General features: G+C 40.4%; 2 protein-coding genes across 4 annotated transcripts; both read left to right on the plus strand.

Annotated features, from left to right (window-relative positions):
• Window positions 1–4,331: 4,331 nt before the first annotated feature.
• On the plus strand, window positions 4,332–7,649 carry LOC131686944 (uncharacterized protein K02A2.6-like). The gene has a single exon (XM_058970974.1). It carries the CDS (start codon window positions 4,668–4,670, stop codon window positions 7,647–7,649), a length of 2,982 nt encoding a protein of 993 aa, XP_058826957.1. The 5' UTR covers window positions 4,332–4,667.
• A 3,209-nt stretch (window positions 7,650–10,858) lies between these two features.
• On the plus strand, window positions 10,859–13,572 carry LOC131689732 (zinc finger protein 239-like). 3 transcript variants are annotated; one of them, XM_058975021.1, is made up of 2 exons: window positions 10,859–11,012; window positions 12,550–13,572. In XM_058975021.1, the coding sequence occupies exon 2, from the start codon at window positions 12,571–12,573 to the stop codon at window positions 13,543–13,545; it is 975 nt and encodes a 324-aa protein (XP_058831004.1). In that variant the 5' UTR covers window positions 10,859–11,012; window positions 12,550–12,570; the 3' UTR covers window positions 13,546–13,572. The 3 variants fall into 3 exon arrangements, with proteins under 3 accessions (XP_058831004.1, XP_058831006.1, XP_058831005.1); XM_058975023.1 differs by having other exon boundaries at window positions 10,860–11,130; XM_058975022.1 differs by having other exon boundaries at window positions 10,860–11,071.
• Window positions 13,573–17,891: the final 4,319 nt, after the last annotated feature.

A 17,891-nucleotide genomic window follows, 5' to 3' on the forward strand; every position in this document is an offset into this window, starting at 1 on the left:
ATGTGATTTGTGTAGCAGAGAATATCCCACGCTCAGTCGAATCAGAATCCATATGAAATATCACAAGCAAAAATGTCACAAATGTGACTTGTGTGAGAAAGCATTTCCTACAGCCGGTCAACGCAATGAACATAGAAAATTTCACAATAATAAACCATACAAATGTGAATTCTGTGGAAAGGGATTTAATTTGCGTTATGATTTGAAAAGGCACGCGGCTATACATTTGAATGTGAAACCGTTCATCTGTGAAGTGTGTGGGAAAGAGTTTCACATAAAAATTACGCTTACAAAACATATGTATATTCACACAAACTATAAACCATTCAAATGTGAAGTGTGTCAAAAAGATTTTCGTGCTCGCCATACTCTCAATCGTCACATGTTAGTTCATTCCAAGTAATTAAAAAAAAAACAATCTGATGCGTGCATTTGTGTGTGATTTTAGATCACGTGGACGCCTGAAAAGATAATAGTCGGAGGAGGACGTGTATTACATATGATCGGGATGACATGAAATTGACAGCAGCTCACTTGAGAACAAAAATAAGCGCTGGTTATTGAGCTTGAAGACAACTAAAGTGATCAAAACTGGAGGCGCTTATTAGCGGTACATACACGTAAAAAAATGTTCCCCAATTTGTGAATAAAGTACGATGAATTCTGGAACAGTCACGTTTTGTCGTGACTAACGACTTACCTTTCAATATAGGGGCCCCTTTTCAAAATTTCGGAAGAAAAATGATGTAAGGGTTTGAACGCTTATATCTTTTGTTGTACTGAACGGATTTAATCAGTTTCTTCGGCATTTTGTCGAAAATATTTGTACCAATGTTGTATTAAATTTTGGAATACGTAGGACATTCATTATCAATGGAAAAAGTGTTTTGAAAAATCTTTCGAAAAAGACTTGGAAAAGTGAAAATTTTCAGCCCATCCCGCACAGAGCCGTCAATATGGCGCCTCAACCGAACAATAAAATCATGAAAAGTTTTAAATATAGATCCACTACATTTGATCCTATGATTATTCGTATTGGGTTGCTTGACGAGAGTAGTTGGTGGGGGAAAGCCGCCATATTCGTTTTGGTTATGCCATTAGAAGCCGGACGGAAAGGAAAGGCTCATGCACGGCACGAGAACGAGCGAGAAAGCGATAGTAGTGCATATTAACGAAAGCGTTACGTACGTTTTGAACCTTAATAACTTTCCTTCTACTAAGCGGATTGCTCGTCTTGTTTCATAAATCGGAAGGAAAACGTTCAACGCTTGCTACCGATACGTTGTTTGCTATATAAAATTCGTTTAAGTAGTTTGAAAACTACTTTAAATGAGAATCAACATTAATGATAAATGGAGCTGAAAAAGTGGGAGATCACAGCTATAAACAACAATTGGAGTACCATAACTGGACTGCGACAATCAAAGAAATTTATTTTACTTAACGATAAAAAAAGCCTGGAGTTGCTTAGATTAAATAAAAAAGAACTATGCATCATCACAGGACTACTTACAGGACACTTTCCGAGTAAATATCATCTTATGAAGATTGGTAAACTTACAAACGATATATGCCGCATCTGCGGATCAGAAAGTGAAACATCACAGCATTTGCTCTGCGAATGCAGTGCACTGATGCAACGCAGACTTAGAGTCCTCGGTAAAGGAACACTGGAGCCATTTGATATTTGGACTGCAAATCCCAAACAGGTAATAAACTTCATCCGAAATGTAGTGCCTAGTTGGGAAGAGTGTGTATTTCAATAAAGACAATCATTCATCAATAGTGATATCACAGAGAACAGACATCCATGATCGAACAAAAATATTTAAAAAACGTGTGTAAACATTTGAATTAATATACGAAAAACACTAGCGCCACCACACCAACCTATCCCAACTATCCGTCAAATCGATTCCGGAACCGGTTCGAAATCCTGGATGGATTCAGCATGGAATCTAGCTCAAAGAAAACAACCGATACCGACTCTATCGGTTGACGCATTTGAGCTGGAATTCATGCTGGAAGTCCGAATCGGTTCCGGACTAGTTTGACTGGGTATAGGAATAACCGCTGTCTATTCTGTCGCACTCAGCCACAAAAAAACATGACGACAGTAGCGCACCTGGTTTAGATATCCAAACTACCTTCGAAACCGTTAGAGATTTTACACAAGTTGAATGCTGAAGTTGGACGTCTGTTCTCTGTGGTGATATGTCATAGTTGATAGTACACTTAGATTAAGGAAGGGGCATACCACAACAGATCTAAATATTGGTTGCAGTGGTCCGTCTCCAACAAAAAAAAAAAATGATAAAACCTATAAATAGGGGTGTCGCCGCTTTTCTCAAAGCCAGATGTGTGTAAGACGCAGTGAATAACGGACGTGCGTGCTAGGTGTTAGGTCGTCCATTGAGAAGCTGCATCGGACGACCAATAAAGTCGGCTACCATCGGAGAGAAGAAGAAAAACGTTGGTGGAGGTGGTGGCGGTGAGAAGGCCAAAAAGCCAAAGGCTGCTGCTAAGAAACGGAGTCAATGGAAAGGCGGTAGCAACTGCGGTTTGAATCGTTTCAAAAGGTTCTCGTCTTGTATCACCATAGTTATCTACAAACCGTCCTTATTAGGACGAATGCATAACGGAAAAGATGGGTTGTGTTGAGGACAACCCTATCGCGGTGTATTAATTAGTACCCCGTTCAGCGCTAGGCTCTAACTCGGCAGCATAGCTGTCAATGTGTGATGCCTGATAAGCGCATCAATGAAATGTTTTTGTGGTTGTCAGTTTCAGTTTGTTTACGTCCTGTATAAAGTTGTACCGTGCTTTTAATGTGTTCGATAAAATATAGTTTGTTTTAATTGTTATCGTTCGCGTTTTATTCCCCTGATATAGAGACGATCCGTAAGCAAGTGTCGGGGACTTACACGGTACAAAAGTGGCGACGAGAATTCGCGAGTGTGGGTAGTTTTTATTCGCCGATAAACAAAACTAACCCAACATTCCGTCACCCGCGCGGAAGAAAAGAAAGTGGAGTGCGATGGCTGATGCCGGTAGTGAGTTGAACGGACAAAATGGTGTTGACCCCCCAGGACTGTTAAATCAACGGCAGCAGTTGAATCAGCAGATTAATCCCGCACCAGCTACCCACCAGCAGCAGCAATTTTTCGCTCCCGTTGTGACTACACACCAGCAACAGCAGCTGTTCATTCCCGTTTCTGCAGCTCAGCAGCAGCTGTTTACAAACATTCCGCCCCACCAATCGCAACCCCAGGTCAGTAATGATATGCTCATGCAAATAATGCAGATGATGCAACAGACGATTGCTCAAAGCCAACAGCAGTTTGCTCAAAGCCAGCTCCAACACCAACAGCTTATGGCTCAGCTGGTACAGCGGCAGCAACAGTCCGACGAGCAGCAACAACAGTTTTTTCGTACTATTGCATCGTCAATAAACGTGCAAGTACCACCGAACCCGGAACAGATCCTTGACTCCTTGGCAAGCAATATCAAGGAATTCCGGTATGAGATCGAGAGTAATACCACTTTCGCAGTGTGGTACTCTAGATACGACGATCTTTTCGAGAAGGATGCTGCTAGGCTGGATGACGAGGCAAAAGTTCGTCTCCTAATGCGAAAGTTGGGTTTAGCAGAGCATGAGAGGTACGTAAGCTTTACGTAACATTTTACCAAAGTTTCCCAAGCATTTTAGTTTCGCACAGACAGTTGACAAGCTCAAGAGCCTGTTTGGAGCGAAAGAGTCGGTTATCAGTCGTCGATACCGATGTCTGCAAATCGCGAAGAATCCTACTGAGGATCATGTGGCGTTCGCGTGTAGGGTAAACAAGGCTTGCGTAGAATTTGAACTGGGAAAGCTCACGGAAGAACAGTTCAAATGCTTAGTATACGTGTGTGGTCTGAAATCGGAGAATGACGTCGAGATTCGTACCCGTCTCCTTACAAAAATTGAGGACAATAACGACGTTACATTGGAGCAGCTCTCCGAGGAGTGTCAGCGTCTGTACAACCTCAAACACGACAGTGCGATGATTGAGTCTGCAGCACCATACAACCAAGTGCAAGCGATACAGAAGTTTGGTGGGAAGCGATTAGGCGAGCGTGACCGAGAGTCACCACAACTGTCTTCGAGTGCTACCGGAAGGAAGCCCAGTTATCCTTGTTGGCTTTGCGGTGCATTACATTTCGTCCGAGACTGTAGTTACGACAACCATAAGTGCTCCGATTGCGGCCAAGTCGGACATCGTGAAGGGTACTGCGACAGTGCAAAGTTTCGGAAACCTGGAAGCAGACGTAAGAAGCGAGACGTCTCAGCCAAAGTGGTGGTGGTCGACGTATGCAGCGTGGAGCAGCGACGCAGATTTGTATCTGTTGGCCTATCTGGAACGGATATTCGACTGCAACTTGACACTGCATCTGACATCACTGTCATCAGCAGGGAGAGTTGGCAGAAACTCGGTAGCCCTGCGCTTTTGCCAGCAACAGTCAAAGCGAAGACAGCATCTGGTAACATTTTGCCACTCGATGGGGAATTCGAGTGTGACGTTACAATCGGAGAAAGTACACGACGTGATCTGATCCGTGTTACCGAGAAACAACTACATCTACTCGGTTCCGATTTAGTCGAGAGTTTCAACCTTTGGTCCGTGCCCATGGACACCTTCTGCTGTCACGTGTCAGGCTCTCCTGCGGCACCCGCTGCACTGCAATCGATTTTTCCAAACGTGTTCACCGATCAGCTCGGTTTGTGCAGCAAAACTAAAGTGAAGTTGGAGCTGAAAAAAAGTGTTCGACCCGTCTTCTGCCCTAAGCGCCCGGTTGCGTACGCGATGTATGATGCCGTTGACCAGGAACTCGACCGACTGGAAAATTTGAATATCATCACCCCAGTCGAATATTCGGAGTGGGCTGCTCCGATCGTTGTCGTCCGTAAAGCCAATGGTTCCATTCGAATTTGTGGAGACTATTCCACGGGGCTTAACGCTGCGCTCCAACCAAATCAGTATCCACTTCCCCTACCGGACGATATCTTCGCCAAGCTGACTAACTGTAAGGTGTTCAGCCAGATCGATTTGTCCGACGCTTTCTTGCAGGTGGAAGTCGACGAACAGTACCGTAAGTTGCTAACCATCAATACGCATCGTGGCCTCTACTCCTACAACCGCCTCCCGCCAGGTGTGAAGATCGCACCTGGTGCCTTCCAGCAGCTCATCGATACAATGCTAGCCGGTCTGCAGTGCACGTGTGGCTACCTCGATGACGTCATCGTCGGCGGAAAAACTGAAGAAGACCACGATCGCAATTTGCGGGCTGTTCTAAAACGAATTCAGGATTTCGGGTTCACCATTCGAGTCGATAAATGCACCTTCCGCAAGCAGCAAGTGCAGTATGTGGGTCATATTGTCGACAGTCGCGGATTACGTCCAGATCCCGCCAAAATCGAAGTGATATCCAAGCTGCCGCCTCCAACCGATGTATCTGGTGTGCGATCATTTTTGGGGGCTATCAACTACTACGGCAAGTTTGTTCCCAATATGCGCAAGTTACGATATCCGCTGGACAACCTTCTCAAGGACGATGCGAAGTTCCAGTGGACTGATGAGTGCCAGAGAGCGTTCGAGCACTTCAAACAAAAACTCTCCTCGGATCTACTTCTCACACATTATGATCCGAAGCGGGAGATCATTGTCTCTGCCGACGCTTCTTCCGTTGGGCTCGGGGCAACGATTAGCCACAAGTTCCCCGACGGCACAATCAAAGTCGTCCAACATGCTTCCAGAGCACTCACAAAAGCTGAACAAGGCTACAGCCAACCGGATCGTGAAGGTTTAGCTATCGTCTTCGCCGTCACGAAGTTTCACAAAATGCTCTTCGGACGGCACTTTCGTTTGAAAACCGACCACCAGCCTTTGCTCCGTATCTTTGGTTCTAAAAAGGGAATACCGGTCTACACAGCCAACCGCCTCCAACGATTTGACCTCAATCTACTGCTCTACGATTTTGACATCGAGTACGTGCCCACCCACAAGTTCGGCGACGCAGACTTACTCTCGAGGTTGATCAACCAGCACGTCAAACCCGATAAAGACTATATCATCGCCAGCATCAACCTGGAAGAGGACCTCAGGTCGGTAGTATCTCATACAGTTAAAGCTTTGCCTCTCAATTTCAGAGCCGTCGCACAAAGCACCCAAGCAGATCCACTGCTCCGAAAAGTCTACCATCACATTCAGCACGGTTGGCCGCAATCTGAACATTCAGAATCCGACATCCAGCGATTCCATGCCAGACAGGAATCACTCTCCGTGGTAGATGGGTGCATCATGTTTGCCGAACGGCTCGTCATCCCGTCGCTCCATCGCAAGCGATGCCTCGAACAGCTCCATTGTGGCCATCCTGGTATGCAGCGTATGAAGGCCCTCGCTCGAAGCTACGTGTATTGGCCCAGTTTGGATGCTGACATCGTCAACTTCGTCAAGGCATGCCAACACTGTGCGGCCGTAGCCAGGTCACCTCCTCACTCTTCACCGGTGCCGTGGCCTAAGCAGACCGCTCCGTGGCAGCGCGTCCACGTGGATTACGCCGGTCCAATCGAAGGCGAATATTACCTGATCGCCGTCGACTCCTTCTCCAAGTGGCCAGAAATCATTCAAACGTCCCGTATAACCTCGGCGGCAACCATCAGCATTCTCGGTGGGTTGTTTGCTCGGTTGGGTATGCCTGTTACACTAGTCAGCGACAACGGAACCCAATTCACGAGCGCTGAATTCGCAGATTTCTGCGCCTCAAACGGCATCGAACACCTCACAACTGCTCCGTTTCATCCACAATCAAATGGCCAAGCTGAACGATTTGTTGACACGTTCAAAAGGGCTGTTACAAAAATTCGAGAGGGGAGAGGATCGATACAGCAAGCGTTAGACATATTCCTGTTAACGTACCGAAGTACACCCAACCGGGCACTGCCAGACCAAAAGTCGCCGTCCGAGGTCATGTTTGGTCGCAAAATACGCACCTGTCTCGAGCTACTACGTCCCCCAACGGTACGAACTCCAGTGGCACCGTCGGACGATCACACAAAACCGAGGTTCTTCAGCCGGAACGATCCGGTTTACGCTAAGCTTTATGGCCGTAACGGTTGGAAGTGGGCTCCTGGAACAATCATCGAAAAAATAGGAGACGTGATGTATAACGTATGGGTCGATGATCGCCGAATGCTGCGTTCCCATATCAACCAACTCCGGAGTCGCCTAGCTGTCGACTTGATACCAAAGCAACCTGCCATTCAAGCCACCTCTCGTCAGTATTCGTTACCGCTCGACATCCTGTTGGGTGCCTGGAATCTACCAAATCAATCTTCTGGCACGCCAGCACCGTCCCTTGTTGCGAGCGGATCTGAATTATCACCTGTCTCCAGTCCCGAACATACCTTGCTAGGTTCAGTGCCGGCGCTTGCGTCGTCTACACCACAGCAGGAAGTCTCGGCTTTCCCATCAACGTCATCGACATCAACAACATCAACATCAACTGAATTCGAATCCGCCATCGAAGTCGAATCCGTGGTAAATCTACCTAGACGTTCTTCACGAACCCGAAGACCGCCGAACAGGTTTGATCCGTACCACCTTTATTAAGAGGGGAGATGTTGAGGACAACCCTATCGCGGTGTATTAATTAGTACCCCGTTCAGCGCTAGGCTCTAACTCGGCAGCATAGCTGTCAATGTGTGATGCCTGATAAGCGCATCAATGAAATGTTTTTGTGGTTGTCAGTTTCAGTTTGTTTACGTCCTGTATAAAGTTGTACCGTGCTTTTAATGTGTTCGATAAAATATAGTTTGTTTTAATTGTTATCGTTCGCGTTTTATTCCCCTGATATAGAGACGATCCGTAAGCAAGTGTCGGGGACTTACACGGTACAAAAGGTTGGTAATGTATATGACATAACAGGGGTGTCATAGCATAAATTGACATAATTTCAACGATTGTTCCTATATGAATGAAATGACAAATTTTCAGGTTAACACGGCAATAACTTTGCAATTTATAGAACAATTTAATATTTTTAGTTATCATATAATAACTGTCATCTCTTCCAAACAACCCTCTGCTGTCAACCACGTGGTTTTGCTGCGTTAAGGAGAATCATTGTAAAATGTCCAATACACGATTTTATGTTGTTACCTCCACTAAAACCACTTTAAAACACTCCCACCTATCATACAAGTACATTGTCTGCTTGTTGAAATCGTATGAAATTATTGACCTGTATTCAATGCGGAGAACTCGGTAATAAAATTGTTTTACTGAATTGGCGAATCAAAGCGTGATTGACCCACATATGGCACGTATGTAAAAATGATGATGGGAAATTTGGCATCCGTCAAAATACAGGGAATTTTTTTAGTTTTTAAGAAAATTTCTCTAATATCTTCAAAACGGAACACAAAATGGCAAAACCACATTAGGTAAGTTACAGAAATCTATCAAAGATATAACTGCAAAAATCTTAGGTCACTTGAATAGTTTTAATCGCCGTGTGTTGTTCCCGCGTGTCTGAACTATTTTGGAGCATCCGGAAGTTCTACCACCTTTTTCAAAGTTCCCTCGTCTGGCTATCCAGTGTTTCATAAATGGAAGCAGTTCATGCATTTATCCGGCAAGCGCACCGAAATTATATGTGCGGCTCATTTTACTTCGACGAATATTATTGCAAGTAAGATAAGCTGCGAAAACCGCATTGACGGATGGACGGATTCTCCGACGTAATCTAGGACGTCCACAATAGAAATTTGCACATCATAGTCGGAATCCGGAAAAATTACATAACCTTTCAATTCCTTCATAAAAATTAAAGCACAGAGAACAGACATCCATGATCGAACAAAAATATTTAAAAAACGTGTGTAAACATTTGAATTAATATACGAAAAATACTAGCGCCGCCACACCAACTATCCGTCAAATCGATTCCGGAACCGGTTCGAAATCCTGTATGGATTCAGCATGGAATCTAGCTCAAAGAAAACAACCGATTCCGACTCTATCGGTTGACACATTTGAGCTGGAATTCATGCCGAAAGTCCGAATCGGTTCCGGACAAGTTTGACTGGGTAGAGGAATAACCGCTGTCAATTCTGTCGCACTCAGCTACAAAAAAACATGACGACAGTAGCGCACCTGGTTTAGATATCCAAACTACCTTCGAAACCGTTAGAGATTTTACACAAGTTGAATGCTGAAGATGGACGTCTGTTCTCTGTGATTAAAGTGTCATCCTTTTTTGTAATTGCAGGCCTGACAGACAGATGGCTCACAACACGTTTTAGTTTTGCTTTGATTCTTCAATAGATTAACGAACGGGATCTCCAGGAAAATTTCGCTGAGCCCGGTGAATCGAACTTAATGCGTAAAATTTAGTCATTTGAAAGAGATACAAGCAGAATTTTAAAAATATGATCATCGCGGTGATCCATTTCTGTACGCTTGGTAAAAGATTCCGATGGTTGTTTTGAAAGATTTTAACATTGATATTTCAAAGCAAGAAAATATGAAATTTGTTCATTTCATGAATGAATGTCTCAACGAGCTTAGAATCCAGCGCATCCCCTATCAACGCAGACGCCAACAACAAAGGTTCCTTTCAGAACCACCATAATTATTATAAAGAATAACTTGAAACATTCCCACAGTTTTCATTGAGTATCATTCGATTTGAATTACAAGTCAAACGAATACTCACGACACTTCGGTTATGTCCTAGACATTACCCACCCATCTTTTTTTAATCATTCAGTTACCGATGAATTGCTATTATAATGGATGTTTGCCATATGGTTAAACTAGTGCGCAACACGCTCGGTATGAAACGAGTATGGAAGCTAAATGATTTACAAAACACATGTGGGTACAGCTTTAGTAGACGTTCATTGAACCGTCATATACATTCTCAGAATGAAAAAAAACGTGTATATTTTGCTACCGAACTATTTAGTAATGAAGTTGGTGGCGCCATGATTGATCTCCGAAAGACAAATCCATACCTCGAAAAAGCTGAATGCACTGTTAACTTCACCAGAATCATGAATAATATATTCGACGTTTTTAACAGCAAAAATTTGCACCGAATAGGTTTTAAAGAACCAATGAGGTAAACAAACATGGAACGGAACGAAAAACTATTCAAAGCAACGAAAGAACTATTTACCACAATGAAGATCTTACAGAGAAGACAAGATCAGATGATGTGGAATTAAATATTGACATCGGTAAATAAAACAGGGTTTCCGTTGCCAACTGTAGTTTTAGAGACAGGCTTCACTTAGAAACATTCTTCTCCGCACTACGATCACGTGGAGATATTAACACAGACTAACAGACATAACACTATTAGTGAACACCCTCAAAAAACATCGATCTGGCAATTTGCACTGAACACTAGCTCCACCTTTTATTCACAGTCCCAAACACTCATTTGTTGGTGGGTTACCCCTCAGGTTTAAGAACAATTTTTCACTAGTGGTCTATTCCCCGTACGCTTGCTCATATGTCAATGGCGCCTTAATTGCAAATGTGGCCACAGTCTCAGCTACAAATATATTTAAAATGAGCATTAAAGCGGGCGAAGTATTGTTTTCGAGTGTTATGTCTGTTGGTCTGTGATACAAATCCATTCCAAACTATCCAATGCCAATCTTAACTAATCCCTTAAAAATTAAGAAATAATATGTTCATTTCATGAAGTGTCATTCCCCTCTGTTATTCCACTGTTATGGAAAATGGGCACTTTTCTACGCACTAATGGTTAGTTTCAATTATCAGTGTATAGGTAGTGACGTTGACAGTTCTATATGAAATGCTAACACTGGCCAATAAAAAGTAAACAAAACTTTGCGAGTCTTAAATTGTGATGATTGTTATATAGTAGTTTTAGCTTTCTAGTATAACTGTAAATCAGAGCAACGATTTTTTTGGAATAGTGGTAAATAGCTACATAAGGTAACTTCAAAAACTCAATGTCCCTAATTGATTGATATATGGACATGACCTGTTAAAAGGTATACAAATGTAACAACAACAGGATACTGTGAGCTAATAAATTATAATTACGTGCTCGGTGGGTTCCATAGTTGCATCTGATTAATATATATGTGAACAAAACTAAAAGTCGCAGGAATAAAACATGCTTCGTAAAACCCGCTTTAAATATAGGGGAATGGTACTGATACTATATGATTTTTAGAAGATTTCAAATTATTCTGCTCTTATCTAATACGCGAATTATCAGATATTTAAGCAAAACAATTTTTTTTTCTCAAGAGCACGCTAGCGGATTTAATTTTTTGACATCAGAAAATAACGATTTAAACCTGAAAGCTGTTGATCTCGGAAAATATTTTTAGGTTGACATGATGTACTAGCTACTTAGCACTTAAAAAACAGAACTTTTAATGAGGCGTTCATGATTCAGGAACATTTTTAAAATGGCATGGTGGGAAAAGATGGACACTAGGATGGACATATTCATTACGTGAATACAAACCAGAATGCCGTCAAATTGTATACCCTTGGACTATTTTCTTATTATCGCTAGATAGTGATGTACCGACAGAAAACAAAATTTATTGATCGATAAGCGTCTCATTCTTCCCTTGTCCTATGTTCATCGTTACCAATGCCGTATGTCCATATTACTCATGCCAGGTGTTCGTCTTTCCCATCCCAGTTTTGAAATACCTATTTAGTGCATCTTTTTCACAACCATTTTCTGTTTTAAATTTTATTAGTATAGGTTACTATATTGATAGAATATGATCTCAAATTGCGGTTTGCGTGCAAAGCATCAATCGATGAGTCGAATTCGCTATTTAACCTTAAGGTGTTCGTCTTGGGCACAGTTATCCTATTAGAACGTAAAAATCGGATGTACACTTAAAGTTCAAAAATTCTTCTATGTAAGAGTCGTTTAAAAAATCTCCAGTATAAAAAATGGAAAAATATATTCGGTGCATTTAATGTTTTCTTCAGTCAACTTTTATTTCAAATGTAACGGTATACGGATTTCCCTGTGAAATGATTTAATTTTTTATTTAATTTTGTGTTTTGTGTCTAATTACATATTATACATGATAAGTGATCAGCATCTTAGCTATCCATTTTTCTTCCCTTTTAATTTGTTACAATAGTTGCTATTTGGTAGTTTTTGTGACTTGTTCCTTGTTTTGCCTTTTAAGCATGATGGTAATTCAATTATTTAAAAAAATACTACCCAGCGATTCTTATGTTGTAGGATCCTAGTCTGAAATTTTTATCCCATTTTTGCATGCGAATATATATTTATTGTTGATTTTAGGAAGTACATACGCTTCTTGCGACTTATTCTCGATCGCAATATGCTAACTAAAATCCGCTGAGATGCTTCAAAAATGAAATAATGCATTGTCCGGCATCAAAATTGTTCAATGCCTAAATTTTAATTACCACCGCACTAATAGAACATCTAGCGTACAGGTATTCAACTCATTGAAATTTTCAGGCATCCAGCTACATCATCGCCATGGATCAACAAAAACAAAAATATGATGAGAGCGAAACAGGAGAACCTGCTAAATTCAATCCCTCTGTTCAGATAAAGATGGAAGAAATCGAAATAATAAATGTAAAGGTTAAAATAGAACCTGAACAGCAGACAGACATAAGGCTATTAAAAGGGAATTTTTGCAGCAAGTTGAATGAAAGTCCTTATAAATGTGAAACGTGTGGAAAACACTTTCCTAGGCGCAATCGGCTCAACGAACATATGAAAAGTCACAATGCTAGAACTCACAAATGTGACGTGTGTGAGAAAGCATTTCATAGACTCAGCCAGCTTAATGTACACAAAAAAACTCACTCGGATGAAAAACCATACAAATGTGAATTCTGTGGAAAGAGACTTCGTACGCGCAGCAAGCTGAAAATACACACGGATACTCACTCAGACAAGAAATACTACTGTGAAGTGTGTGGGAAAGCTTATTCTACACCCAGCAATCTCGTGACTCACAAGGAAATCCACATGAAGGAAATTTCCTACCACTGTGATGTATGTGGAAAAGAAGTTTCCTCACGCAGCAAACTTGTATACCATAGGCAAATTCACACAACCGGAAAACCCTACAAATGTGACATCTGTAGGAAAGACTTTCGTCTGCCCGGTCAGCTTAGAGCACATTCACTTTCTCACACAGATAATAAAAATCACAGCTGTGAAGTGTGTGGAAAGGAATTCAAATTTCGCGGTGGCTTAGAACGTCATTTGCGAATTCACACAAATGAAAAACCGTACAAATGTGAACTTTGTGGTAGACAATTTCGTCAAAGCAGCATCCTCAACATCCATATGTATATTCACACCGGTGAGAAGCCCTACGGCTGTGATGTGTGCGGAAAAGAATTTCGGTATCGCAATTTACTCGCTCTTCATAGGTCAGATCACACCACATCCCCGAATAGGTATGAATTGAAGGGTGATGAACTAGACGAGCACTAGACGAATAAATATATTTTTGTAAATCTAGGACTTGCGTTTAGACTTCGTCTTATTCGAGAGGAACGTCACATATTTGTTATATTCTCTTCAGTTTTGCCTGGAGTCTCGTTTTTCAGATGATTATAGGACATTTTTACAATTTTGTTTCAAATCGAGTTATTCCTTAGAGCTTTCGAAGCTGTTGGTAATGTTGGTTTTAATTTCATCGAGAACTGAAACTGCCGAAAGGTGCACAGAGAACGTGCATTACTTAGCAGTAAGTAATTTGAAATCTGTGCATTTTACTTCCTCCAACGCAAAACGAGAAAGAGAGAGAGAGAGAGAAGCCGATTTGATCCAAAAATAATGAAATATTCCCCAAAATCGATCAAACTTTTTTCCAATTAATTGAGTAAAAAATCATTCCCTCTATCTTGTCTTCCGGCAGCAAAATAAGAACAGCAGATTAAAATTACCTACTGATCGGTAATGAAATTTAAGTGTGTGACAGTTGGGAATGTAAACACAGACTAACAGACATAACACTATGAGGGAATTCCTCCAAAAAATATCGATCCGCCAATTTTCCCAGAACATTAGCTCAACTTTTTATACCGAAAATTCATTTGCTGGTTGGTTATCCCCCAGGTCTGGGAACAATTTTTCACTAGTGGTCTATCCCCCCGTATGCTTGTTCATATGTCAGTGGCGCCAACATTGCAAATGTGGTCACAATCCCAAATATATTTAAAATGACCGTTAAAGCAGGCAAAGCTTTGTTTTCGAGTGTTATGTATGTTAGGCTGTGATGCAAATTCATTCCAAACTATGCCAATCTTAACCAATCCATTCACAATTAAGAAATAACAATTCCGTTCTATCACAAAATCATTAAGTGTATATGTAAGCCATGCTCAAACGCCTCTTGGCGAAAAATACAGCCAACTCTATAAGTAGCGGTTTACCCTGACCCTGCACGGCAGGGCGGCGAAGGTGCTTCTATAAATAATTTCGGATTTTCGTTAACACAACAAAACAGAGAAAACGAAAAATTTTAAATTGACCAACATTTAGTCTCCTCTCTCGTCGTTGTGTTCTTCTACCTTTGCTGGATGCTGCTAATGGAGAAAATGTATCGTGATGTCTTGCCCTTTCCGACCGGACGTATTCCTCAACGGCTGTTACGGCAGTGATCCTTTGCGTTTAGCTAGGGAGCAAGGCTCTTTTGTTGTAGCCTTCCTAGTTTTTACCCGAGCTAATACTCAGTATAACAAGCTATGTATTCTTCAAGTCTTCACTCCATCCAGCCAGACAGCCATTCCACAGAGAAGTATTCCTATCAGAAAGCTGGCCAAAAGCATTAATATAATTTGTTCCATGAAAAAGATACGGCAATTAATGGAAACCAGTGTAATAAGATGTGCCAAGTAATTTTCATATGGAATTATATTGTAATTATGTTTGTATGCATCTTAAAGGGCGGTTTTAACTTCCTGTAACATTGCCCGAATGATTCGAGAGCGTCGTTCCAACAAAACGAGACCGTTTTGCTGCGCGTGATTCGTGTCCCGTCTGTTTCGTTCAAAACGCTGTACCGCTTACAATATTTGGAATAAAATGCTCAAATTTTGCACAAATATTCCCTAAAAGTAGATTAAATAAATTGAAAAAACAGTCAATTCTAAAATTGTGTGAATAAATGGTATGAAACTGAATAATACATCGTTTTGTAAAATTCCCATTAAACACAAAATGGCAGAAATTGGCAGCAGTTTTACTTTTGATTTGCTTACTGGGACACTGATTTATCAAATTATATTGACATTTAAGGTGAGAAATGGTGAGAACATAAATAAATATCACTTTTTAATACCAAAATATTTGAAAAATATCGTACAATATATTCAGCTGGATTATAACTGTCATATTCATTGAAATATGTGGTTAATTTCGATTTTCGAATATGCATACTAGACTGCCCAGAAAAATGATGAATTTTTGAAAACTCAATCGGCCCACCCCTGAGTCGATTCCTAGTCCCACCAGGAGTACTTGTACCAAATTTGAAGCAAATCGGACAAGTCTACCGGACCAACGGGCCTGAAGTTTATATGGGATTTTTCAACAATTTACATGGAGAAAACTCACTAGTTCGTATTCTCGCCGCTAGGTGGCACTGTATATATCGTATTATCACTGTAAGTTAAAATAAGAAAGATATTTTAATTGTCTACAACTTTGTCGAAGACTGCTAGTAAATTCGGCTATGTTAAAAGAAGTTATTAAGCTTTTAACGAAGTGATGTCTGCATCAGTTTTGCATGGGGCCTAGCAGTGCATGGTTGTGTATCAGTACTCGAGTCCCGCGAACTATATATTTTTGTGAAATAATGATTAGATTTAGCTGAATAGTATGTTTACAAGAATAGTGATCTTTAATTTGGAAAAATTGTGCCAGTTTTTCATATGTATTGGTAGCGGATGTCCTTACGAGTACACTCATATCATTCTTAAACCTTAATTATTCTTTTATGATTTTTAAATTTAAAAAAACCAAATGAAATTCAACCAGCAAACTGACAGTTGTCCTACTAAATGACGTATCTGCAAATATCTCGTGCGCCTCATTGTTAACCGGGACAGCACCCCACACAGCATGATCTGGTACTTTGTCAATCCGCTAGCAGCCTGCCATCCCAAGTTTCATCTGCAAACTACGGTAGATCTGATAAGACAACCTATAGAGTCGTGCAAGTTGCATGGGTTTGGATGTGTTATTGTCCCAAAAGGAAACAAACTAAAAAATGTTTTTTTCAATAGTGTCGGGCAAAAATATTGAAAAAGGACTGAGATATTAACTCACGGTACTAATCTGCATCAGAATATGCCTTAACCCGCACACCCCTAAAGATCCCTATTATAGTAAATAATACGAGTTATGTTTTGGTTAGAAAATTTTAGTTCCACCTTTTCATTTACAACAAGCTCTCTTATTTCTGAAATCGATATGAGTTTTGAGTCAAAAATAACCCGAACGTACTTAATTTGATCTGCGATAATAATTTCAGAGTATATGGTATAACAGATACTTGTAGTGCTGCGATCGAGAATACCCAACAAACAATTTGGCTGGATAATGGCTTAAACAGTTCTTGTTCAGCTTATTCTCGCTGGTTAAAGGCTTGTTCAGCTTTCGTTGTCTGTTGGGTGGTTAGAGTAGCACATATCAATCCTCAACATATTTGTGTTTGGTCTTAGGTAGCCCTTTTCCAGACACCTCAAAAACCCGTAGCAGGCCCATCTACCTAAAATGTACACAAGCAGGCCAAAGGCCACCAGAGCAATACATATGAGCTCTGGCACAAAAGTACAATGTATACTAATCTCCAACACAGGCTACACGGAATATATTGGAAATTGTAACTAAAATGGGTATGGTAGTAAAATAGTTGAATTTTGAAGCTGGAACATGTTAGTAGTATTATTATCCCAATATGGTATTATATGAATAGTTTGGAAATGGTTCCAAAGATTTGTGGAATGGTATTTATTCATACGTATACACGAATAGAAATATGCCGTAACAAAACCATGATTTTCACTGTGACAACACAGTAATTATACAATAATTTATGGTAAATTTTAGTGTTATGCTACAATACAAAAACAATAAACTTTAACGTTTCTACAGTAAATTTCAATGTAAAATCGACTTTTACAGTAAAAAAGAGGGGTGATTATGATTCTCGAAAACAGTAAAATTTAATATGAATTTACAGTATCAGTTTTTTTTCTAAACAGTAACATTGATTGTTGCATGAAATTTTGTTGTAAATCTACTGCAATAACTCAGCGTCGAACAATGTAAAAACAGTAATAACTATAATATTTATCGTTTTATGATTGTTTGTAGTGTAAATGCTATTGTAAGATTCTATTCGGGTAAGTAACCTCTAAAATCCAGTTTTCGAGTAAATTGGGTCATTAAATGAGAAAAAAATAAATCTTTACATACATCGATAAAGCTGATTTTCGTGATTACAACAATGTTTTTTTCCAACTCAGAAAACGTGAAAATAAAATTTAAATTTAAAATAAAGAAATATGTTCACGGTCTTGATTTGACACTATCAGAACCATTTGACATATCGAATTTCACGACAAATGATGCCCTTTCAGAAAAAATGAATACATGTTTTCCCGATTTTCCCGCAGGGTTATTTTTATTTAACATAAACTCCATTCAATGTATATAGTTTTTTTTATTTTGGCTGTTGTCTTGATAGACGACCGCAGTTTTCCTATCAATGGTTGTCTATATTTACATAAGATTTATTGAAACAAAAAAATAAAAAAAAATCGTTTTTA

The sequence above is a fragment of the Topomyia yanbarensis genome, chromosome 3, assembly GCF_030247195.1.
Source record: "Topomyia yanbarensis strain Yona2022 chromosome 3, ASM3024719v1, whole genome shotgun sequence".
NCBI classification, from domain to species: domain Eukaryota; kingdom Metazoa; phylum Arthropoda; class Insecta; order Diptera; family Culicidae; genus Topomyia; species Topomyia yanbarensis.

Bases quoted from the DNA above. Each gene is read 5' to 3' on its own strand.
- LOC131686944 (XM_058970974.1), top strand. From the start codon at position 4,668: ATGGACACCTTCTGCTGTCACGTGTCAGGCTCTCCTGCGGCACCCGCT.
- LOC131689732 (XM_058975021.1), top strand. From the start codon at position 12,571: ATGGATCAACAAAAACAAAAATATGATGAGAGCGAAACAGGAGAACCT.